Raw genomic sequence first — 27101 nt, 5'->3', positions numbered from 1 at the left:
GTTCACACTCAATCGGATTGTGGGCAAGCGTACCCGCTCCTCCACCCCCCTCATAAAATAATCGCTGTATTACATACACGAAAGATTACGGGATTACAAACTGGTTGAACCCATATAGGGGCAACTCGTGGAGCTTAGGGCTACAGCACAGCTAATTAGTTAGTTTCACGTGTACGTGTCAACTCTATTTAATGTAGGAAAATGTTCGAGAAATCTCCACCTCAAAAGAAATAAAAGTGAAGAAGATTTCTAAAATGCCATGTCAAAGTTGAGTGTCCTGTAATTTAGTTGGAGACATTATTTTACGAAAAAAAAAATTAACTTCATGTATCAGTTTTGAACGAATCAAGTGCATCATTTCAATATAGAAGTCTATTTCTCTCACAAACCAGTTATTCTTTTAAACATTTCTCTTTTATTGCGAAAAAGCAATTGATTGATCTTCTTTAGACATATATTTGAATTATTTTTCTGTCGTCACAACATTGAAAAAAAAAAATCGATAAGATGTATAATTGTTTAAAATTGTAAACTTGGGGCGAGTCCTTTTTAAGAATAAGTTCTGCCCAATTCCTTTTTAATGATAAGTTCTGTCCAATTCCTTTTTGATGATAAGTTCTGTCCAATTCCTTTTTGAGGGTAGTAGTAAAGTTCCCCATTCAGACCTTGTGGTCTATAGGGCAGATAATGTAAAGGTCATTCGTTTCTGTGGCCTACTGTTAACGAGGGTATCATGTGGCCAGCACAACGACAAACCACCTTTACTTTCCCCAACCAATGTCACGTACCCATTACAGCTGGGTGGACTCAGAGGCGCCCAAAGAACCCGAAATCAAAATCCCATTCTTCACCAGGATTCGAACCCGGAACTCCGCTCAGTCACCGGGCCTCTTTTTTGATGGTAAGTTCTGCCTAATTCCTTTGTTGATGATAAGCTCTGCCTAATTCCTTTGTTGATGATAAGCTCTGCCTAATTCCTTTGTTGATGATAAGCTCTGCCTAATTCCTTTGTTGATGATAAGCTCTGCCTAATTCCTTTGTTGATGATAAGCTCTGCCTAATTCCTTTGTTGATGATAAGCTCTGCCTAATTCCTTTGTTGATGATAAGCTCTGCCTAATTCCTTTGTTGATGATAAGCTCTGCCTAATTCCTTTGTTGATGATAAGCTCTGCCTAATTCCTTTGTTGATGATAAGCTCTGCCTAATTCCTTTGTTGATGATAAGCTCTGCCTAATTCCTTTGTTGATGATAAGCTCTGCCTAATTCCTTTGTTGATGATAAGCTCTGCCTAATTCCTTTGTTGATGATAAGCTCTGCCTAATTCCTTTGTTGATGATAAGCTCTGCCTAATTCCTTTGTTGATGATAAGCTCTGCCTAATAATTTATCGTATGTACGGCAGCATAATAAAATCATTTAAGATAGCTACATATAATTATGTGTATTTATCTATATAGAGCTATTAGATCTCAAAATGGAACAAAAAAAGACGTCAAAAAAAAAAAAAAAAAGCTGAATATTGAGAACATGTTAGGCATCTCACGGAGGACAACCTCATCTAAGCGACACATTATTTAGGCTTCTACCACATGTGGTCAAGGCACCACAACATAACAACAGATGGAGCCGTGCCTCAGAACGTCAACCTTTTTCTTTGGATTTGCTGTTTTCATTGCGTTTGTAAGAGATTTATAAGCATATAGCCCCAAGTGTTGGTGTGAGTAGAGAAAACAAAGACTTGAGGGCTAGAGAGAGGGAGAGAGAGAGAGAGAGAGAGAGGGAGGGAGAGAGAGAGGGAGGGAGAGAGAGAGGGAGGGAGAGAGAGGGAGGGGGCAGAAAGAGAGAGAGAGAGAGGATGGAACAGAGAGAGACGTTAGAGGCAAAGAGCGATGATAGAGAGATAGAGGGAGGGTTTACTTTACACGCGGGACCCTTCAGGTCTCATCAGGCTAAGAACTCTTCCAGTAATCTAACCGATGTGTACAAGAAGGGCGTGTTTGGACGACAAGTAGGATCAAAACTTCTTGAATACACCAGTTTGAAATGAGGTGTGAACAACCTTCACCTTTACACGCTACACTTTAATCGAGTAGATCTGAAACAATCGTCTGGCTAAAATCGATGCTTCTCGCCTTTCATGGGGAGAAAAAAAGAAGTGGGGATAATCAAAACATTATTGACATGTTTCTCGGCGATCACAAGTTCTAATAAAAAAAATGAGAAAAAATTAAAATAAAAGAATTCTGAGGCCCAACTCCGATGAATATGAAATAAAAGGGGTGATATGATCTATAACCTGACCTTTTGATCAGCTATATCTCATTGAAACCTTGTAGCATAGAGCAGCTGACCGCAAACTGTCTTTTTTTCTTTGATTTTACTTTTGGAGATATTGCTTTTTCACTGATCCCTTTAACCCTACGGAGAAGTTCTTCGTATTCCCACAATGTACCACCACCAACCGCCAGAGGGCCGCCTAATGCAGTGGTATCCAACCTATCTCGGCTTAAGGGACATCAAACATCATGATGTACCTCATCACCTCAAAATAAAGAACAGCACTGCGGTTTCATTACCGAATGTGGTACAGACATTTTGAAGGACAGGATAGCAAAGGATCATGGTCCGAATTAGGCTCGCGGGTCTTAGTTTGGGCATCATTTTGTAATGCATTGCTACCGTTAAGTATGACCTGTGTACGTCATCACACGTGTTTTACGATCACAATGCCAGCACAAACAACTTCTGCTAAACACGATTTTAAAAATTGCTTCCGTAGCATCGTGTTATGACATATAAAGCAGCTCTTTGATCGGATCCATTCTTTAACCTTATGTCATCGATCTCTGCTAAACACATATACTTACCATATCGATTACCATTATCTTACATGCAGTGCTGGACTGTATCGAACTTGAGATATCGACTAGAATTTTTGGTTTAGTGTGTAAAGCATCCGGAAACAAATAGGCAAACAAGCGCAGTACTTCAAAGATGAGAAGTGCATCTCAAAAGTTCGTTTATAAGATTTGACATTAAAAACCTACCATAAGATAAGAATAAACATGATATGTGACATATAACAGCAACATTAGGGGGCCATCAATAACGTCCAGGGAGAGAAATAGAGACGAAGCTTTACGTGTTTTTGTAGCTGGTGGAATAATTGTCTCCCCCCGAGTTGTTATGTTTGTGTTAACTGTTGGAGATGCAGATATAACAGCCACACAATTAGGTACAACACATACGATTCGACGAGTCATTGAACCATGGAATTCCGCATTACAAGTGCTCACTATATTTTCTTTAAAATGTATATCATTGCTTTAACCCATCATTCGTAAGTCGTAAGCCTTGAAGAAAACATAGTTTAGAAACAATTCCTACACATTTAATAAACTCACATGCTGCTAACGATGAAGAGATAAATCAAGGAAAATAAAATTTAAGTTTCTTTTTTTTTTCCTTTTAAAATGTATACCATTTTTTTTTGTATAGATAAAATTTAATGTTTAAGTAAAATATGGGTCTTAATTCATTGTGGATTTTTTTGATTAAATCAAGACTTCTAGTTGATTGTTAATTTTCTTCAATTACACAAAGACTCTTTGTTCATTGTCAATTGAACGTTAGAGTTGATTGCTTCATGTAAAACTAGACTATAAGTTGATTGCTTCATGTAAAACTAGACTATAAGTTGATTGCATCATGTAAAACTAGACTATAAGTTGATTGCTTTATGTAAAACTAGACTATAAGTTGATTGCTTCATGTAAAACTAGACTATAAGTTGATTGCTTCATGTAAAACTAGACTATAAGTTGATTGCTTCATGTAAAACTAGACTATAAGTTGATTGCATCATGTAAAACTAGACTATAAGTTGATTGCTTCATGTAAAACTAGACTATAAGTTGATTGCTTCATGTAAAACTAGACTATAAGTTGATTGCATCATGTAAAACTAGACTATAAGTTGATTGCTTCATGTAAAACTAGACTATAAGTTGATTGCTTCATGTAAAACTAGACTATAAGTTGATTGCTTCATGTAAAACTAGACTATAAGTTGATTGCATCAAGATAAAGAAGAGCATAAGCTTATTCCTTCTACTAAATCAATACATTGAGTTGATGCTACCATGTTGATCAATACTTTCCGTTGAAAAAAAAATTAAAAACGATCAATCAATACAATGTTATGATTCATAAAGTACCAGGAAAAGACAGCCTCTTCTTTTATACAGTTACGCTTGAACACACGGCTCTCATTATTATTTAAATTCAGTAAAAACGGACTGGTTAGTGGCGTTCTCTTGTGCTGCTTGTCGATGTTGTTTCCATTGCTGTGTACTGTCTTGGCTCAGCTTCATAAGATTGGGTTATAGTTTAGATTAGGGAAGATGGAAGAATTGTATGTGGTTATGAGTACCCTTCCCTGACCTACATAATTTGCAAAATTTCACGTTTTTGAACACATTGTTTTCTGATGGTCTCTATTTGTTTTTCTTCGAATGTATTTTTGTGTAGTTTAAATCTAAAGGTATGTGCCGCCATCTCTACACTAGTTCTAGGCCTAAAACTATTTTGTTTCGCATGCCAAAATTTGCCAATTAAAAAAAAAAACTCTTTCAAAGCTAGAGTAACCTGAGGTCCAAGCTCATCTTTAAAGCCTTTCCAAGAAGTTCCATTGATTTGAACACTTCTTTCTTAATACATTTGGAATCTGGACAGCTTCCATATGGTATAGAGACAGGAATTTGATATACAAAATAAGAGAAATTAATGAAAGAAAAATCTAAATGATGCCCTGGGATAAAATTTCAATGTCTAAAAGCAGCATGGAAACAGTCTTCCAAACTCCCTTTTTTTCGAACTGGTCTTCTAAAGAAATTGGGTCATATCGTACTGAGCATGATACAGAGGCGTAGCTAAGGATATGGGGACCCGGTGGGCTTGACATCTTTAGGTGCCCCCCCTGCATTCTGACAATCAACATCATGATATAATGGCGTAATATTTAATGTAAAAACAAATTTCAAACATTCATTTGCCCCCTTCCCCTTTTATGTAGGGGCCCGAGGGAATTTTCAAATGGGATCCCCACCTCACACCACATCAAATGTTATGTACTAGTTTAGAGAGTATGTTCGTTTTGTTGTTAGACAAATCTATTGTGTATTGTTGTAGCGACGGTAAAAGTAGTGACGCAGTAAGACAAGTAATAATTGAGATAGAAGTGGAGTCTGATAAGCCCACAACACTGTGCCTCTGGCAGAATATAAGCAGGAAAATTGCACTCTGCAAAAGCAATTAAAAAAAAATATAGCCTATCTGTAAAAAACATTTAAACTTATTAATGTGCACTAATAATATTATGATTTATAAACATGCGATACAGCCACATTAAAAGAAAAAAATATATTGGCAAGGTTGTTGGTTTTTTTTGGACGTTATGGAATCTAAATCAAGTTTCTGGCAGACTTGAACTCCCGCTTACGTCAATTAATAACCAATGACACCTGGCGGTGACTTGCAGCAAGGGAGGCAAACAAGTTCAGCTCTCACCAATAAACCTTGAATAAATCCTAGAGGCTTTTCGCACTTGGTTCGTCTGACGTGAAATCGATTTTAGTTCAAGATCTGATGACCTTCTTAATCTTCTCTCTCTTCTCTCTCCCTCTCCCCATCTTTCCCTCTGTCTCTCTCTCCATCGTCCTCTCTCTTTCACTCTCACTGTTTGAAGAAATCTATACCTCTGAAGAAGTCATTACAAAACATCAGAACGTGTTGCACGCCTTGTGGCAGTCTGGGCGGGAAATAAAAACCTAATGTTTTGTCCGTTACTACTTCCCTTCATGAGTTGGTTTTTTTTTGTTCGAGGTTCAACGAGGTTCATGGAACTACTATGATTTGCACAAACACACACACACACACACGCTTATACACTCAGACACACACACACAATTTACACAACGTCTCCGTTAGAAACTACAAGGCCTACTACTCTCTCAGAAGAATGCTTGATTACAGCCCAAACATAATTCTGTCATCAAATCAAAGGGTACTTGATTTTGGGTCGGTCTAAACTCTAAATGTTCATTGTTTAAAAGACTGTGAGGATACGTGTGAGTGGGGTAAAGTGTGTGTGGGATGAAGCGTGAGTGGGATGAAGTGTGTGTGAGAGGAAAATACAAAGCTAGGGATCTATCGTGCCGTCATCCTCCCTACATTGCTCTATGCCTCAGAAACGTGGACAATGTACAGAATACATGCAAAGAAACTGAATCACTTCCACATGACACGTCTAAGAAAAATACTGAATGTCAAATGGCAAGACAAAATACCAGATACTGAAGTCCTTCGAAGAGCGGGCCTGCAAAGCATCCATACAACACTAATGCAGTCTAAGCTGCGATGGGCAGGACACTTCTGCAGAATGGAAGACCACCGCATCCCTAAACGACTCTTGTAAGGCCAACTAAGCGAAGGGAAGCGCTCGCAAGGTGATCAAAGAAAGCGCTTCAGGGACACCCTCAAAGCTTCTCTGAGAGACAGAGGCACATGACAGAGCATCATCGCGCTGTGAAAACTGGCGCACAGGTTGCTGAGGAAAAAAAGAACAATGCTGGTAGAAGAAAAACGCCAGAGAAGAAAAGCAAGGCAAACGACACTAGCTCCAGCTGGAATAACCTGCCCAGTGTGCGGCCGAACATTCTGGGCTCACATAGGTCTTACCAGCCACTTGAGGAGGCATAAAACCCTAGCGCAAAGCCCTCAGCCCCTTGGATGACAAAGTGGTCATCATCGAACCAAGATGGACGAACTATAGTGTGAGATGAAGGGTGTGAGATAAAGTGTGTGTGGAATGAAGTGTGTGTGAGATGAAGTGTATGTGAGATGAAGTATGTGTGGGAGGAAATGTGTGTGGGATGAAGTGTGTATGGGATGAAGTGTGTGTGGGATGAAGTGTGTGAGAAATGAAGTGTGTGTGAGATGAAGTGTGTGTGAGATGAAATGTGTGTAAGATGAAGTGTGTGTGGGATGAAGTGTGGATAGAATGAAGCGTGTGTGGAATGAAGTGTGTGTGGAATGAAGTGTGTGCGAGATGAAATGTGTGCAAGATGAAGTGTGTGTGGGATGAAGTGTGTGGGATGAAGTATGTGAAAGATGAAGTGTGTGTGGGATGAAGTGTATGTGAGTCGAAGTGTGCGTGTGAGATGAAGTGTGTATGAGATGAAGTGTGTGTGAGATGAAGTGTATGTGAGATGAAATGTGTGTGAGATGAAATGTGTGTAAGATGAAGAGTGTGTGGGATGAAGTGTGTGTGAAATGAAATTTGTGTGGGATGAAGTTTGTGTGAGATGAAGCGTGAGTGGAATGAAGTGTGTGTGGGATGAAGTGTGGATGGAATGAAGTGTGTGTGGAATGAAGTGTGTGTGGGATGAAGTGTGGATGGAATGAAGTGTGTGTGGAATGAAGTGTGTGTGAAATGAAGTTTGTGTGGGATGTAGTGTGTGTGAGATGAAGTGTGTGTGGAATAAAGTGTGTATGGAATGAAGTGTGCGTGGAATGAAGTGTCTGTGGGATGAAGTGTGGATGGCGCGAAGAAGTTCATGCCACCAAGCCTATAGACGATATCACATTGCCATTGGTAAATACAATTACAGGATTGCTCGATTTGTTTCCACCTTCGAGTTTCTAAAGGGGACTCAGCATCCTATTCTAAAACTGGACCCAAGGGTACTATCTAATCCGAGTCTGTTAGGGTAACTAAAACTGAAGTCTATTGTTTTAACCTTGCCATGCACAACGCCATCCAAGATAGTGCAGAAGGTGCGCACTATTAGAGACTAGACTGAGAAGGATGTGGACATTAGAAGGAGAAGATAACAAGTTCTGCCCAAGTTTAGAGCTCATGAAGATGTTGTGCTCAAGGCAGATGTTGTTGTAAGTATGCGTGATCTCCTGTAAATAAATATCTATAGCGTTGAGTTGCCTCCCTTAAGTTATTACGTATTAATCTTTTTTTTTCTGCCTTAACTAGGACTCACATAACATCATGTAGTACAGCGGTAGTATGACTATTAAGAATTTAGCCCTTCTTTAAATTTGTGTATGTTGGTTTGGTTCTGTTTATTTATTACTCAATACCCGACTTCAGAGAGAGATGTGTAGATCTTGATCCAGTGCCATATAGCCAACAGACTTGTACATTTCAAAACTCTTTTTTCATGTCTTTATCTGGCTACCTGGTCGTACGGTATGCGCGTTGGACTGTTGTTCGGATGTCTCAATAGCAGTGAACATGAAACTACTCTCTACAATGGAAGTCACATCTCCAATAGCAGTGAACATGAAACTACTCTCTACAATGGAAGTCACATCTCCAATAGCAGTGAACATGAAACTACTCTCTACAATGGAAGTCACATCTCCAATAGCAGTGAACATGAAACTACTCTCTACAATGGAAGTCACATCTCCAATAGCAGTGAACATGAGACTACTCTCTACAATGGAAGTCACATCTCCAATAGCAGTGAACATGAAACTACTCTCTACAATGGAAGTCACATCTCCAATAGCAGTGAACATGAAACTACTCTCTACAATGGAAGTCACATCTCCAATAGCAGTGAACATGAAACTACTCTCTACAATGGAAGTCACATCTCCAATAGCAGTGAACATGAAACTACTCTCTACAATGGAAGTCACATCTCCAATAGCAGTGAACATGAAACTACTCTCTACAATGGAAGTCACATCTCCAATAGCAGTGAACATGAAACTACTCTCTACAATGGAAGTCACATCTCCAATAGCAGTGAACATGAAACTACTCTCTACAATGGAAGTCACATCTCCAATAGCAGTGAACATGAGACTACTCTCTACAATGGAAGTCACATCTCCAATAGCAGTGAACATGAAACTACTCTCTACAATGGAAGTCACATCTCCAATAGTAGTGAACATGAAACTACTCTCTACAATGGAAGTCACATCTCCAATAGCAGTGAACATGAAACTACTCTCTACAATGGAAGTCACATCTCCAATAGCAGTGAACATGAAACTACTCTCTACAATGGAAGTCACATCTCCAATAGTAGTGAACATGAAACTACTCTCTACAATGGAAGTCACATCTCCAATAGTAGTGAACATGAAACTACTCTCTACAATGGAAGTCACATCTCCAATAGCAGTGAACATGAAACTACTCTCTACAATGGAAGTCACATCTCCAATAGTAGTGAACATGAAACTACTCTCTACAATGGAAGTCACATCTCCAATAGTAGTGAACATGAAACTACTCTCTACAATGGAAGTCACATCTCCAATAGTAGTGAACATGAAACTACTCTCTACAATGGAAGTCACATCTCCAATAGCAGTGAACATGAAACTACTCTCTACAATGGAAGTCACATCTCCAATAGTAGTGAACATGAAACTACTCTCTACAATGGAAGTCACATCTCCAATAGTAGTGAATATGAAACTACTCTCCACAATGGAAGTCACATCTCCAATAGCAGTGAACATGAAACTACTCTCTACAATGGAAGTCACATCTCCAATAGCAGTGAACATGAAACTACTCTCTACAATGGAAGTCACATCTCCAATAGTAGTGAACATGAAACTACTCTCTACAATGGAAGTCACATCTCCAATAGCAGTGAACATGAAACTACTCTCTACAATGGAAGTCACATCTCCAATAGCAGTGAACATGAACAAAAAAATGTTTCTTTTTAGTGTGTGTTTGTTCCCAAAGAAGGGGAGACAATCGTCTTTTAGGACACGATGCCATACAAGTGAATGGATTACATAAAGACAAGACCAGCTACATAATGATCTCCCCTTTCCATTCTCACAGTGGAGGCTCCAATCAAAGAAGAGAGGGTCAAACCATCTCGCGTCCTAATTCAAGGAGACTTATGGGAAGTAGATTCAACTCTTCAGTAGAACGATTCTGTTTGATCTTTTCTTCTTTTCTTGTTTGGAAAGCTCCAACAATGGGAAGAGAACTGAGACTAATAGATATGTATGTATATATATTCAGAGAGAGAGAGAGAGAGAGAGAGAAGGGGGGGGAGTTTAGACGAAATTGATGGGCTAAAAATAAATAAGAAATAATTGATTAATGAACTTTTTCATGTTCAGTTATTTTTAGCGGCCCCCGAAAGGAGAAAAGACGCTTTTAGTTCTGTGTGGACTGTCTGTCCGTACGTCAGTCCCGTTTAGATCTCAGAAACTAGAAGAGAAAATGAAAATCGGACATTATGATATTTTAGATCATTCAAAGTTCTGATGCAACGGCTACTTTTTTCTTTTCCGAAAGTAAACTATCTAATGTTTAAAATCAGATTTTTCAAAAAATTACACTACTATTCAATTAAAAACTTCATGGAGGTAGCTTTGTTTAAAAGGTCATGGACTTCTTCATTAATAACTCAAACTTCATTCATAGATTCACGCATTGGTACACAAAATTTGCATCTAACGTCACAAGTGTCAATGTCAATATCTTTTTTTTATTTATTAACTAACTCATAGAATAGAATTCTGATTCAAATGTTGTTTTTAAAAAAGAATTTTGATACGAACTTCGTTTTAGTTATAAGTTTAAAAAATAACGAACTACTTTTAAAGCGCGCAGCTTTGCCATATCCTCATTATAGGGGCCTTCACTTGACAGTCTAAATAAGACTAAATAGAGCCCAGATCTAGATTTATTCATAATATATATACATATATTTGTCTAGTTTGTATGACAAATGATAATGGAGATATTAATTTTTATTTGCGAGGGGAAAGTCTTGTTAATTCATTTGTACAGAACTGTAGCTTAAAGTAGGTCAAGAATTTTCTTTTTCGTGTTGCCAATTTATCTAATTTTGTAAAAGGAATAAATCTTTTTTTATTTCTCTTTATTACATGTAACATGTTATTAATTTTCAATGTATGGATAAGGTTAATAATTATTATTTTAAAAAATATAAGTGTACGCTAAATGAATATATGGAGATGCTGTGGCTGAGGGGTAAAGCACTTGGAACCGGAAGTCCAGTGTTCGAATCCTGGTGAAGACTCTAGATTGGCCACTTCGGGGGCCGATTTTGAGTTTGCGTTTCCATACAAACCGTCTTTGTAACCTTGTTACAGATTAAATTTTATACATAAATAAACGTCTTTCATGTCGAGGACAATGTCTCTTTCCATTCCAACCATTTCCAATCACTATGGTCCCCTTTTAGCAACATCTACAAAGTCATTAACAAAATCTTTTAAATGACTCTCCCCCTCTCCCCAAGCAAACTCGAAGACAACCCACAACACTGGCTGATCCTTGAGCCGCCTACACCCCGGAGCAAATCACCGGCTGTTCAGACCCTTAATTACTGCCCTTCATAATTCAATAAGTCAATGCTGGGCTGTGTGCTCGGCTTGTGATTGTCTTAGCACATCCATATAGAGTCTAAGCTGTCTTAAAAAGCTAATGTTTGATTCTAATATCATATACGTTTTTACTGACGCCACTTTATTGTATCTAATTCTATGACACAGTCTGACGCAATATGCTGGTCATTGTTACTCTTATTATATCTAATTCTATGACACAGTCTGACGCAACACGCTGGTCATTGCTACATATAATAAATCTAATTATATGACACAGTCTGTATGAGTTTCGCATATGACGTAATCATCTTTTTAGAAGTAACGTCTGTATTTTTATAAGATAAGAGTCTCTTATTCTATTTGTCATCCACACAGCTGTATAATCGCCATCGGTCTCTGAGTTATTTCTGATCATTGCTATGTTCAAGTCTTTGAGTCTGTGTAATTCTATCTTTAACTGAGTCATTTTGGAGTCTAGACATGGGAACTTGTCAGTTTCAATTCCAGCCTTTTAAATCATTTTATGTCCAAACAAAAATTCCGACCATAATTTCCTACAATCCATTGTCTTTGTCTTATAAACATCTGATTCAGGTCCATTGTTATGCTTTTATGTTACTTCATTGTTCAATGACTTGTGACAAGAAGATAACATTTCGATTGGCAAAGTAATCTCGTTTGGTTAAGTAATCTCGTTTGGTTAAGTAATCGTTTGGTTAAGTAATCTCGTTTGGTTAAGTAATATCGTTTGGTTAAGTAATCTCGTTTGGTTAAGTAATCCCGTTTGGTTAAGTAATCTCGTTTGGTTAAGTAATCTCGTTTGGTTAAGTAATCTCGTTTGGTTAAGTAATCTCGTTTGGCTAAGTAATCTCGTTTGGTTAAGTAATCTCGTTTGGTTAAGTAATCTCGTTTGGTTAAGTAATCTCGTTTGGCTAAGTAATCTCGTTTGGTTAAGTAATTTCGTTTGGTTAAGTAATCTCGTTTGGCTAAGTAATCTCATTTAGCTAATAGTTCTTTTCATGAAATTTGTGTCTGTTTCAACATTTTAGCATAATCAAGGTGGCGATCCACAGAGGAGTGAATTAATCTTTCTCAAGGTGGCGATCCACAGAGGAGTGAATTAATCCTTCTCAAGGTGGCACTCCACAGAGGATTGAATATATCCTTCTCAAGGTGGCACTCCTCAGAGGATTGAACTGATCCTTCTCAAGGTGGCACTCCACATAGGATTGAATTAATCCTTCTCAAGGTGGCGATCCACAGAGGATTGAACTGATCCTTCTCAATGTGGCACTCCACTGAGGAGTGAATTAATCCCTCTGAAGGTGGCACTCCACTGAGGAGTGAATCAATCCTTCTCAAGGTGACACTCCACTGAGGATTGAATTAATCCTTCTCAAGGTGGCACTCCACAGAGGAGTGAATTAATCCTTCTCAATGTGGCACTCCACTGAGGAGTGAGTTAATCCTTCTCAATGTGGCACTCCACTGAGGAGTGAATTAATCCTTCTCAATGTGGCACTCCACAGAGGATTGAACTGATCCTTCTCAATGTGGCAATCCACAGAGGATTGAATTGATCCTTCTCAAGGTGGCACTCCACTGAGGAGTGAATAATTCCTTTTCAAGGTGGCGATCCACAGAGGATTGAATTAATCCTTCTCAATGTGGCCACAGAGGATTGAATTAATCCTTCTCAATGTGGCCACAGAGGATTGAATTAATCCTTCTCAAGGTGGCATTCCACAGAGGATTGAATTAATCCTTCTCAAGGTGACACTCCACAGAGGAGTGAATTAATCCTTCTCTAGGTGGCACTCCACAAAGAAGTGAATTAATCCTTCTCAAGGTGACACTCCACAGAGGATTGAATTAATCCTTCTCAAGGTGGCACTCCACAGAGAAGTGAATTAATCCTTCTCAAGGTGGTGATCCACAGAGGATTGAATTAATCCTTTTCAAGGTGGCGATCCACAGAGGATTGAATTAATCCTTCTCAAGATGGCACTCCACAGAGGAGTGAATTAATCCTTCTCAAGATGGCACTCCACAGAGAAGTGAATTAATCCTTCTCAAGGTGGCACTCCACAGAGAAGTGAACTAATCCTTTTCAAGTTGGCCACAGAGAATTGAACTATTCCTTCTCAAAGTTGAAATAGGACGTGTTGGCCGAGGGGTAAAGCACTGGGCTTCCAAACCGTATAGTAGCGAGTTCGAATCCCGATGAAGTCTCTGATTTTGAGCTTCGATGTTTTTAGACCGCCTTTGAGTTCCTCCAACACTACTGGGCACCTGACAAACGTTGGGGACGTAAAGGTGGTTTGTTGTTGACCAGGCCACATGACACCCTCGTTAACCGTAGGTCATAGAAAAAGATGAGCTTTATACCATCTGTCCCATAGATAACAAGGTTCGAAAGGAGTGCGTTTGCTTGCTTTTACCACTAAAAGTTAGTGATTCACATACATTTTGATTTGAATTCAAAATACTTAGAAAGTCAACGTCTCCAGAGACATTAGTTAGACATATCAGTCCAATCTACCATCAGATCATAGCTCTATCATTACTAAAACACCATCGTTCTACTGCCTTTACGTCCAAAATGATCTATTTGTTGTATTGATCGAACATTAGTCTTCGACATTGTTACGATTAGGATTCATTGGGTACTGTCTAAATTGAAAGGTCAGTCACGTGATGATGACTGCATTAGAAAAAGGTGACATACATGTACCAACACACTCTTCTAAAATAATTCTACTCACTCCAAGCATCACAAAGTTCTGACCAGAGTAGGCAGTTTATTCTGTGAGCACCGCGCCAGAGGTCCCTGGAGGCCCCAAGTGACCAATCTATTTCCTCTTGTCCTTATGGCTTGACCATAGTCTGTCTGACGGACAACACAATATCCATGGCATTAAGAGCAGTACATGGGAGGAACACGAAGGGAGAGAGAGAGAGAAAGAGAGAGAAAGAGAGAGATTGAGAGAGAGAGAGAAAGGGCAGTGTTGTGGGTGTGGAGGGTAGCGTGAAGGGGTGCGGAGAGAGGAGTTCAGGTTGTGTGCTCACGTTTGGTGCTGGCATTTTGTAGATTCGCAAATATTGACTGGCCAGCGTGTGGGAGGGACTGGCAGGGTGACTGCGTTAGATCGATAACTTCTTTATTGTGTTATTTTCACCTTTTTTGGCGGCTTCATTTGTTGGGCTAACATTTTTCATTGAAACCTTATTTAGTGTATGTAGTTCAGACTGGCCGTTTCTTGCCACGGGACTGCCTCATATGTAAACATAGATATGTTTATTTATGTGAACGTGGAGCTCTTCAGTCTACACTCTCTAGTGCTTTGTTCACTAGTGATAAAGTCTCTAGAAACTGAACGCTTGTCTTTCGTTGTTGTTTTATTTTATATTTGAAAAAGATCTTAATGTGTTCACTTTCGAACACTTTGTGAGATTGTAAGCTTCCAACAGAACATAATATTGTCTAGACAGCGGTCATCTCACTGGTGATAGAAAAGGAACGGGAAACAATGGCATTAAAACTTTAACAGTATTGACCCATGGATGGCACCTAGTGTATATATATCACTATTTTATTACAAAGAAACTTAAAACAGACACAAAATGAATTTTATTGCTGATGAATATTCACATTTAACTAGAGTGATACCATTAGTCAAATAGCATAACGTTTTAATACTCACTAGGACAGAAGACTAAAAACTAAAGTAGTAATAATACTTCAAAGACTGAACCATAACTGACACATATAAAAACACAACCTAGTAAAAAGACACAAATATAAAAGACACATCTCTTATCGTTATTTCTTATTCCATATGATAAGAGAAATTTTTACAAGTGCTCCTTGGTTAGTTAGTTACAATCAGCAGTCAAGAGAAGTTAGTTGACATTGTCAGTGTCGGGAGAAGTTAGTTGACATTGTCAGTGTCGGGAGAAGTTAGTTGACATTGTCAGTGTCGGGAGAAATTAGTTGACATTGTCAGTGTCGGGAGAAGTTAGTTGACATTGTCAGTGTCGGGAGAAATTAGTTGACATTGTCAGTGTCGGGAGAAATTAGTTGACATTGTCAGTGTCGGGAGAAATTAGTTGACATTGTCAGTGTCGGGAGAAGTTAGTTGACATTGTCAGTGTCGGGAGAAATTAGTTGACATTGTCAGTGTCGGGAGAAGTTAGTTGACATTGTCAGTGTCGGGAGAAGTTAGTTGACAGTGTCAGTGTCGGGAGAAGTTAGTTGACATTGTCAGTGTCGGGAGAAGTTAGAGGAAATTGTTAGTTGAATAAGTTCTCTGAAGTCATAACAAGACAGTATGTGGTAACAAGGCAGTATGTGGTAACAAGACAGTATGTGGTAACAAGACACTATGTGGTAGCAAGACACTATGTGGTAGCAAGACAGTATGTGGTAACAAGACAGTATGTGTTAACAAGACTGTCGTGAATTTGCTTATTTGGATTGTCACCCCTTAGTGTTTGTTACACTTGTTAACCTGTGTACTGACCGTATTTCGTAGTCCGTGTTGTGAACTCTACTATGTGTGTAGTTGTTTGTCATTCAGTGAAATAAAGCTTTGAATGTAACATGGTATTGTTATTATTAAGTACAACAATTTATTTCACTGAATCTGTCTAAACATGGATAGACTACTTCGGCCTGAAAGGTTCGATGTGGAACCTACCGCACCTCAAGCACAAGAAAAGTGGCTGCACTGGTACGAAACATTTAAAAACTTTCTGTCTGTAGTTACTATAGAAAATGTAGATAACAAGAAACTACTAATTAACTACATTTCGCCATCGGTGTACCAGATGATTAGTGACAAAGAAACATATGAGGAAGCGATCCAGTCACTAAACAACATCTACGTGCAACCCAATAACGAGGTCTTCGCAAGGCACAAGTTAGCCACGTGCAGACAAGAACAGGGTCAAAGCATTGACGCCTTTCTTCAAAAACTCCGCAGTCTATCCAAGGATTGCAATTTCAAAGCCGTGACAGCTGAGCAACATCGTGACGAGTCCATACGCGATGCATTCATCACAGGAATTGCCTCCAGCAGCATTAGAAAACGTCTACTAGAGAAATCAGATTTAAAGTTAAAGGATGCATTTGAGGAAGCCAGAGTACTTGAACACGCCTATCAACATTCGTTATTGTACGAGTCACAGTCAGAAACCACTAGTGGGGCTACTACAAATGCTGTAAGAGAACACCCTGCTGATCCTGTCACTCCCCAGTTGCCTGATCTACGAGCCTCGATTAATTCGACTCAAACAAGACAAGAGGTAAGCGCTATATCTATCAAGTGTTACTTCTGTGGCAGAGGAAGACATCCTCGTAATGAGTGCCCCGCACGTGAAGCCACATGTAATCAGTGTGGCAAGAAGGGACATTTCCAGAGATCTTGCAAATCAAGAAAATCTACAGCATTTGCCCTCGCTACGTTGCACTCTTTAGGACTAGGCAAATCAACCTCCTTGATTCTTCTCAATGGGGTGCCACTTAAAGCCTTGATAGACACTGGAAGCTGTGAGAGTTACGTGGCAGCTCGAGTTGCCAGGAATCACAAATGGCCGATAAAAACCTCCGTGGACAGAATATTTATGGCTTCCACTCACCTGTCTCGAGTTACTGAAGGCCATATCTTTGCTACCATTCAACTCAAAGATGAAAAATATGAAAATATTAAACTGTCACTTTTAGATGGATTGTGTGCAGATGTTATTCTAGGTTTGGATTTCATAAGCCTACACGAGAATCTACAGATTCCTTTTAGTGGGAAGAGACCACCTCTGTGCGTAAGTACCCTTAGACCAGCCAAAGTAGAGGCGCCTAGTCTTTTTGGTAACTTATCTCCAAACTGCACCCCAGTGGCAACTAAGTCACGCAGACACTCACTACTGGACTTTAAGTTTATTAATACTGAGATTCAGAGACTACTCAAAGAAGAAGTAATAGAACCCTCAAAGTCCCCCTGGCGAGCACAGGTTCTAATAACATCCAATGAGAGGCACAAAAGACGTATGGTTATTGACTATAGCCAGACGATCAACAGATTTACGCTGTTAGACGCCTATCCCATGCCAAGAATGGATGAATTAGCGGAGAAGATATCACAGTTTTCTGTCTTCAGCACTCTGGACCTCAAAAATGCTTATCATCAGATCCCGATTAAAGAAGAAGAAAGGCCATATACAGCTTTCGAGGCTGGGGGTAGACTTTACCAGTTTCGAAGAATTCCATTTGGAGTTACAAATGGAGTGGCTTGTTTCCAGCGAACCATAGATAAAATAATCGAAGATGAGCAACTAGAAAATACATTCGCTTATGTGGACAATGTGACCATCTGTGGACATGATAATGAATCTCATGATAGAAACCTGCAGAGATTCTTCAAAGTAGCTCAGAAGTATGGCATTACCTTCAACGAAGCTAAAAGTGAGATAGGAACACATAGCGTCAGACTGCTGGGATACGAAATATCTAAAGGTCAGCTCAAGCCTGACCCTGAAAGATTCACAGCCTTGCGGGAATTAAATGCTCCGTCGAACATGCGAGAACAGAAACGAATAGTGGGCCTGCTGGCTTATTATTCTCTATGGATTCCTAACTTCTCAGACAAAATCAGCCTCTTAGCTAGAAATAAACGATTTCCTGTCCCTGAGAAAGTCAAACAAGCATTCCAGAACCTAAAGGACGAGCTCGAGGAATCCGCCGTGTACACCATTGATTACACTCGCCCGCTAACAGTGGAGACAGATGCGTCTGACATAGCTATAGCAGCTACACTTAATCAAGATGGCCGGCCTGTGGCTTTCTTTTCCCGGACACTATCGCAAAGCGAAAGAAGGCACTCATCAGTGGAAAAAGAAGCGTATGCAATAGTAGAATCTTTGAGAAAGTGGAAACACTTTCTTATTGGAAGACCCTTTACCCTTGTCACAGACCAGCGATCCGTGTCCTTTATGTATTGTAGACAAAATAAAGGCAAGATCAAGAATGAGAAGATCCAAAGGTGGAGGTTAGAGCTATCCTGCTTTCACTATGACGTCGCTTACAGACCAGGTACACAGAACACTGCTGCTGACACTTTCAGCAGAAATCGCTACTTATCCGCAATGTCACGTAACGACTTAAAATTACTCCACAATAGTTTGTGTCACCCTGGTGTAACAAGAATGCTACATTTTGTGAGATCAAAAAATCTACCTTTTTCCACCGATGACGTCAGAACAGTGATCGACCAGTGCCAGTCATGTGCTGAACTTAAACCTCGATTCTTCAGGCCGCCAATAGGACAATTAATCAAAGCCACTCAGCCATTCGAAAGAATAAGCATGGACTTTAAGGGACCTCTCCCTTCAAACTCACGCAATAAATATCTGCTTACCATGATCGACGAATTCTCTAGGTTTCCTTTTGCCTTTGCATGCCCAGATATGTCATCTGCTACTGTTATTAAATGCCTAAATGAGTTGTTCGCCTTATTCGGGCTACCTTCCTATGTCCATACCGACAGAGGTACTTCCTTTATGTCTGCTGAAGTACAGAAGTACCTTAACGAAAGAGGAGTTGCTACGAGCAGGACCACGGCTTACAATCCTAGAGGAAATGGTCAAATAGAGAAACTGAACAGTACCCTTTGGAAAGCTATAACCTTAGCTTTACACTCCCAGGACTTGAGTACGTCTCAGTGGGAACTAGTATTGCAAGACGCGTTGCACTCAATTCGGTCACTTCTGTGTACGGCGACGAATAAAACTCCACACGAGAGACTCTTTGGATACTATCGCAGAAGTACTTCTGGAACATCCCTACCAACGTGGTTAACATCTCCTGGCCCCGTGTTGTTAAAAAGAAATAATATATCCTCTAAGTATGACCCTTTAACAGAGGAGGTAGAGCTGGTGAACAAGATGTGGTAACAAGACAGTATGTGGTAGAAAGACAATATGTGGTAACAAGACACTATGTGGTAGCAAGACAATATGTGGTAACAAGACACTATGTGGTAGCAAGACAATATGTGGTAACAAGACACTATGTGGTAGCAAGACACTATGTGGTAACAAGACACTATGTGGTAGCAAGACAGTATGTGGTAACAAGACAGTATGTGTTAACAAGACAGTATGTGGTAACAAGACAGTATGTGGTAGCAAGACAGTATGTGGTAACAAGACAGTATGTGGTAGCAAGACAATATGTGGTAACAAGACAGTATGTGGTAGCAAGACAATATGTGGTAACAAGACACTATGTGGTAGCAAGACAGTATGTGGTAACAAGACAGTATGTGTTAACAAGACAGTATGTGGTAACAAGACAGTATGTGGTAGCAAGACAGTATGTGGTAACAAGACAGTATGTGGTAGCAAGACAATATGTGGTAACAAGACACTATGTGGTGGCAAGACAATATGTGGTAACAAGACACTATGTGGTAGCAAGACAGTATGTGGTAACAAGACACTATGTGGTAGCAAGACAGTATGTGGTAACAAGACACTATGTGGTAGCAAGACAATATGTGGTAACAAGACAGTATGTGGTAGCAAGACACTATGTGGTAGCAAGACAGTATGTGGTAACAAGACAGTATGTGGTAACAAGACAGTATGTGGTAGCAAGACAGTATGTGGTAACAAGACACTATGTGGTAGCAAGACAGTATGTGGTAGCAAGACAGTATGTGGTAACAAGACACTATGTGGTAGCGAGACAGTATGTGGTAGCAAGACAGTATGTGGTAACAAGACACTATGTGGTAGCAAGACAGTATGTGTTAACAAGACAGTATGTGGTAACAAGACAGTATGTGGTAACAAGAACTATGTGGTAACAAGACAGTATTTGGTAACAAGACACTATGTGATAGCAAGTTGTTGTAGAAAGCTCTAATAAGTTGAATATAAAAAGTTGAAGAAAGTAGTGGTATTGATGAAATAAGTCTTATGTAAAGTCAAGTAGTGGACTTAGTGATCTGATTGATTTATAAGTAAAGCTATTAAACTTCTACTTTCATCAAATATCATCATCAAATATTATCACCAAATATCATCATGACAATTAGATTGATGTCCTGTAATTAAACCTCATATTGTAGTACGTTCTACAAGCAGTTTATTTTTATCTACATTTCGCAAATAGTTCCTGTAGTAGTAGTCTCAGTACTGTAATACTACTGTAATACTACTGTAATACTACAGTAATACTACTGTAATACTACTGTAATACTACTGTAATGCTGCTTCTGTATTGTGACAAGTCAAAAACTCGCTGTCAGAGTCACTCAAATTTATCACAGCATTAATTATTATTTTTCACTATTTATTTATTTTATTTTAATTATTTCCCCATCCTACCCCTAAATCATTCACCCGCCACACCTTTTCCGCTCCAGGCTAGACTTAGTTGACCACATTGGAGATAGTTAAGGCGCGTCCTTTCATTTATCTTCCCTTGACCGGGGCAAAGATACACACAGACTCTTTGATCTTATCGGCAGGATGTCTGACAGCCGCAGTGGACACCACCTTGTGTGGAATGCAAGTCACTCCCCCCCCCCTTTCTCCTACGTCTCTCTTTGATCTATGAGACCACGAGGACAAACACGCCCATTGACCTCCCAATGTGCGAATCCCATCTCTTGTCGGACTTCACCCACGTGTAAGATAATTCTAAGCCTAGGACATTTCCTGTGTCCGCCCACATTCTCCAGGCCTTTGTATATAAGGTAAATCAAATAAAGTCAGACTCTCTCTCCTTTCTCATTCAAGCTGAGCTATCGAGTCTGGACTATAGCATTTATTCTCACTCCTAGAGGAATACCTGGTGGTAAGCCGAACTTAATCACAAGTTCCATCTTAATTACTTTTGTGCTATTTCCATTGGATATTATCATGTGTATTTTGCTTAGTTCATTTATATTTAATTAGTGCATTGTGTATTTCTCACTGGCGTAAGTAGAAAACATAAACATGTTCTATGTATTTATTTGTGTACTGCATTACCCTGTTAATGCTACATTGCTCAATTGATAGTTGATGCAACTATGTATATATTTGTACATCTTATTTTATTTCCTTTATCTCGGTTGGCCGCCTTGATAATTTTACTAGCACACTGATACTGCGTCTAGTGAAGAGATATGAATTATCCCCCCCCCCTTTTTGTGTAAGGAATTATCTCCCCTGTAGTCATTTCACTCTACGAGAGTTGCGCCGCTTGAACGGACACCCTCTCCATTCAAGCGCGCTCCATTGTTCTCGATCGACGGTCATATGTAAACATACCGTCAGGATCGCTGACCACCGCCCAAGTCACCCCCCCCATTTTCTTTCTCTATCCACCTGTGTTGTTTATTTGAGATTATTATTTCCCCTTCTATGTACGTTTTTATATTATTACTTTCCCTTTTATGTACATTTTTATATTGCTATTGTCAGCCATCTATTTTTCCAATCCCATTTGTCATCATCTCCCTATTGTGCTCTAAAGCAATTTTACCAATCTGACGAATGCACCTCAGTCGAGGGCATCGATAAGATGCATGAGAGACATGTCCTAACTTGTCTTTATTTATCCGCAGCCTTCCTCAGGTGTCTGCCTATTTAGGTGCTTAGTGCTACTCAGCACTGTATTGGCTTTCGAGAATCACCTACTGCCTATTTATCTATTGGATTAATCACCTATTTGTTTGATATCAAGAATCACCTACTATCTTTGTGCTTAGTGCTATTCAGCACTGCACTAGCTCACTGACCTGCCTATTTATTCATTGGATCAACGATCTATTTACCTGCATCTGTGCTTAGTGCTATTCAGCACCGCACTTGCCTACTGAGATCTACTCAACTCTACTACTTGGCGCTATCGGCATTGCCCGCTTATTCGACAGCCCACCTGTCAAGCTATTAGGTGCGACGTCCCTATAGATTCAGATCTGTGTGAGACGTCATAGCTACGCCAACCCTCTGTAACTCACTGGACATATCCTGTCAACTACGCTGCCCACGGCAGATCAGCTCTGCCCGCAGTAACCTTGTGCCCACGGTAGCCGGCCACCCGCCCTACTGTGCCCACTACAGATATTAGATTTTGGGGATTGAGACTCCACAAGAACTATATCACCGGCGTCCCTCTATCCGCTAGAGTGCCACCTCCAGCTGCAGAACCTCAAGTCAGGACACAGCCAGCTGCGACATCAACAGGACAACCAGCTAAGTCAGAGGACAAAGTGACATACTCTCTTAATAAATGCAAGAGTGATGATTAAAGCTAGTATTATTTAGAGATAGAAGCAAACCCTCCCCCTTTTTATTCTTATATGTATATTTATGTAAATAAATATTCTTCATTTTTAACTTTTGTATCTATCTTTCATTGCTTTGTCTCGTTGCGTGTCTGCTCCCGATTCATATGCTGATAGGTTGGTGTGTGATAGCTTTAAAAATAATCATCCCCTAGACATTAAACGCGCCAAACACACGTCACATTTCCCCACCTGTCACATGTATGACATGCCTACGAGAAATCTTGTTCAAATTCAGAGCTCTACCCTACCATCTATTCATTGTCAAACTAAAAAATAAAATAATAATAATAATAATAATAATAAGGCTTGTCTTCGAGTTCGAAGATAAAAAAAATAAAATAAACACAATGAAGTAACGTCTGTATTATATAAGATAAGAAGATAAGAATCAAAACAAGCATGAAATACTCTAAGGTGACGCGCTGTTCTGCAACAGATAATATCGATGATAAATCACTTTCATTTCCGTGCTCTAACATTGAGAGAATAAATTGTATCAACACCCAAGTGTCGACAACCTCCGGAAGTTAGTGTCAGTCTCAACTCAATACTTCACACTTGTATTTCATTGGCTTAGTACTTAGTACTTATATGATCAAATTATTAAGTTTTGGAAAATTCAGGAATATTGTAATATTTTTGGATGTGATGCAACCCCTGACATATTGGTTAGTAGACCCACAGGCCGAGCTAAGTTGAGAACAACTGTCATATTGCCTCTGTTGTCTTATCTCTATTGTCTTATTCTCTGTTGTCGTATTCTCTGTTGTCTTATTCTCTGATGTATTAGTCTCTGTTGTCTTATTTTCTGTTGTCTTATTCTCTGATGTCTTATTCTCTGTTTTCTTAATCTCTATTGTCTTATTCACTGTTGTCTTATTCTCTGATGTCTTAGTCTCTCGTGTCTTATTCTCTGTTGTCTTATTCTCTGTTGTCTTATTCTCTGTTGTCTTAGTCTCTCGTGTCTTATTCTCTGTTGTCTTATTCTCTGTTGTCTTATTCTCTGTTGTCTTAGTCTCTCGTGTCTTATTCTCTATTGTCTTATTCTCTGTTGTCTTATTCTCTGTTGTCTTAGTCTCTCGTGTCTTATTCTCTGTTGTCTTATTCTCTGTTGTCTTATTCTCTGTTGTCTTATTCTCTGTTGTCTTATTGTCTCTTGTGTCTTATTCTCTGTTGTCTTATTCTCTGTTGTCTTATTGTCTGTTGTCTTATTGTCTCTCGTGTCTTATTCTCTGTTGTCTTATTGTCTCTTGTGTCTTTTTCTCTGATGTCTTATTCTCTGTTTTCTTAATCTCTATTGTCTTATTCTCTGTTGTCTTATTCTCTGTTGTCTTAGTCTCTCGTGTCTTATTCTCTGTTGTCTTATTCTCTTTTGTCTTATTCTCTGTTGTCTAATTGTATCTCGTGTCTTATTCTCTTTTGTCTTATTCTCTGTTGTCTTATTGTCTGTTGTCTTATTGTCTCTCGTGTCTTATTCTCTGTTGTCTTATTCTCTGTTGTCTTATTGCCTCTGTTGTCGTATGGCTCTGTTTGATTATGTACTAGACACTAAATCACTGTCAAGGTTTAGGCCATTAAACTACTGCTCCTCAATCATTTGTTCATTTCGTATTGCTAATACTTTTAATTCTTTTCATCTATTTTGTTTGTTTGTTTGTTTATTGGATGGGTCACATTTACTGCTGACTGGGACTGTCAGCTGGCCAGTGTGATGGAGGGCTAGTTTTGCCACATGAGAGCCGGCCCGGGAACTAAATCTTTTGATTGATGAGAACTAAAAAGGTAACATTTGTCCGGACGAGTGCAGCGGCTGATTGGTTCAGTGCATCCTTAAGTGCATTGCGTCGAGACATAGGATTACCCTGGTTACCCCAGGGAAGGTACTCCTGCAGTATGTGCTATTTGCTAATCAAAGTAAACATATAAGTATATGTTGGGGGGTAACAATGTCTATTGCTTTCACGTTTGTTATGAGGATTTCCTTAAGCTGAACAGAGAGAGAGAGAGAGGCACACACATAGACAGAAGAGACAGAGAGATAGAAGACAGAAAGAGACATAGAAAGACAGCGTGAGAGAGAAAGAGAATGAGGAGAGAGAGGCGAAGATGATATAATAGATGATGGTTGCGATATTAATGTTATGAATAACTTTTTAACTACTAATCCAGTTGTAGCAATTAATACGTTGATTGCGTTGTACATAAAACAGTTACCTAGTAACTGAAACTATGCTGTTAGTGAAAGTTTGAAAGAAGTTTTGGATTGGAGTTTATAGCCCATGGGATGGGAGAGAGTTTAGAGACATGGAATATAGTTGTCTACGTCTATGGGAGAGAGTTTAGAGACATGGAATATAGTTGTCTACGTCTATGGGAGAGAGTTTAGAGACATGGAATATAGTTGTCTACGTCTATGGGAGAGAGTTTAGAGACATGGAATATAGTTGTCTACGTCTATGGGAGAGAGTTTAGAGACATGGAATATAGTTGTCTACGTCTATGGGAGAGAGTTTAGAGACATGGAATATAGTTGTCTACGTCTAATGTGACAAGTATGTAGGTGAAACCCGAATTTTGCGTAGCTACTTAAAATATTGAACTTAATCTTCAGAACGTCATATTTCCATTTGATACACTAATTACATTACATTACAGAGTTACACTAGTTACATTGCATTACAGAGTTACACTAGTTACATTACATAACAGAGTTACACTAATTACATTACATAACAGAGTTACACTAATTACATTACATTACAGAGTTACACTAATTACATTACATTACAGAGTTACACTAATTACATTACATTACAGAGTTACACTAATTACATTACATTACAGAGTTACACAAGTTACATTGCATTACAAAATTGTAGTAAGACATACATCAATAAAGTTACGCTATTCAAATTATAATATAATAATTATAATAATATGACACCCAGAAGATCTGACACTTCATTTTGTAATGTGTTTTCAGATGCTGTGTCACTTACTATTCCAGTCAGGACACTTTTTATAATACAGCTCACACACACACACACACACACACATACACCGCAAACACAACAACTAAATGTTTCTCACATATGCATACGCAGTATCGCAACCTTGATCTTTTTTTTTTGTCATCTCTGGAAATCGATTTCCTTAACCGCCACCCCCTTCTTCTCCTTATCACATAAAAACTAGCTTGGTTAAGTTATACAAGATTAGAATGGGCAGATAGACCTTATAGTTATACAAGACTTTAGGGGGCAGATATAGTTATACAAGACTTGAGGGGGACAGATATAGTTATACAAGACTTGAGGGGACAGATATAGTTATACAAGACTTGAGGGGGACAGATATAGTTATACAAGACTTGAGGGGATAGATATAGTTATACAAAACTTGAGGGGGACAGATATAGTTATACAAGACTTGAGGGGGACAGATATAGTTATACAAGACTTGAGGGGACAGATATAGTTATACAAGACTTGAGGGGGACAGATATAGTTATACAAGACTTGAGGGGACAGATATAGTTATACAAGACTTGAGGGGACAGATATAGTTATACAAGACTTGAGGGGGACAGATATAGTTATACAAGACTTGAGGGGGACAGATATAGTTATACAAGACTTGAGGGGGACAGATATAGTTATACAAGACTTGAGGGGACAGATATAGTTATACAAGACTTGAGGGGACAGATATAGTTATACAAGACTTGAGGGGGACAGATATAGTTATACAAGACTTGAGGGGACAGATATAGTTATACAAGACTTGAGGGGGACAGATATAGTTATACAAGACTTGAGGGGACAGATATAGTTATACAAGATTAGATGGGACAGATATAGTTATACAAGACTTGAGGGGGACAGATATAGTTATACAAGACTTGAGGGGACAGATATAGTTATACAAGACTTGAGGGGACAGATATAGTTATACAAGACTTGAGGGGGACAGATATAGTTATACAAGACTTGAGGGGGACAGATATAGTTATACAAGACTTGAGGGGGCAGATATAGTTATACAAGATTGGAAATAAGGCAAGGAAAGTCTTAAGGGGACAGATATAGTTATACAAGATTAGAAGGGAAAGATATAGTTATACAAGACTTGAGGGGACAGATATAGTTATACAAGACTTGAGAGGACAGATATAGTTATACAAGACTTGAGGGGGACAGATATAGTTATACAAGACTTGAGGGGGCTGATATAGTTATTCAAGACTTGAGGGGGACAGATATAGTTATACAAGACTTGAGGGGGACAGATATAGTTATACAAGACTTGAGGGGGACAGATATAGTTATACAAGACTTGAGG

At 39.1% G+C, this 27101-nt stretch overlaps 3 protein-coding genes across 5 annotated transcripts in view; 1 reads left to right on the top strand and 2 right to left on the bottom strand.

Annotated features, from left to right (window-relative positions):
* LOC129924597 (uncharacterized) overlaps positions 1-27101 on the bottom strand; it is a 132992-nt gene that overhangs the window by 16280 nt on the left and 89611 nt on the right. The window contains exon 1 of one of the 3 annotated variants that reach the window (XM_056020500.1): positions 14187-14323. The exons of the other annotated variants lie outside the window; for them this stretch is intronic. The gene's annotated coding sequence lies outside the window, so the exon portion shown is untranslated. Of the gene's footprint in view, positions 1-14186; positions 14324-27101 lie in introns of those variants that run through there. 3 annotated transcript variants of the gene reach the window in all.
* On the top strand, positions 15877-19458 carry LOC129924596 (uncharacterized). Its single transcript, XM_056020487.1, has one exon. The coding sequence runs from the start codon at positions 16078-16080 to the stop codon at positions 19366-19368; it is 3291 nt and encodes a 1096-aa protein (XP_055876462.1). The 5' UTR covers positions 15877-16077; the 3' UTR covers positions 19369-19458.
* On the bottom strand, positions 23298-24357 carry LOC129924698 (bone sialoprotein-binding protein-like). The gene is made up of 2 exons (XM_056021190.1): positions 24344-24357; positions 23298-23915 (listed from the first exon to the last, which is right to left on the bottom strand). Exons 1-2 carry the CDS (start codon positions 24355-24357, stop codon positions 23348-23350), a joined length of 582 nt encoding a protein of 193 aa, XP_055877165.1. The 3' UTR covers positions 23298-23347.

This window comes from Biomphalaria glabrata, chromosome 2 (assembly GCF_947242115.1).
Source record: "Biomphalaria glabrata chromosome 2, xgBioGlab47.1, whole genome shotgun sequence".
In the NCBI taxonomy this organism is placed as follows: domain Eukaryota; kingdom Metazoa; phylum Mollusca; class Gastropoda; family Planorbidae; genus Biomphalaria; species Biomphalaria glabrata.
The sequence above is the reverse complement of the archived record's forward strand: the minus strand, read 5'-3'. Positions and strand labels throughout refer to the sequence as shown.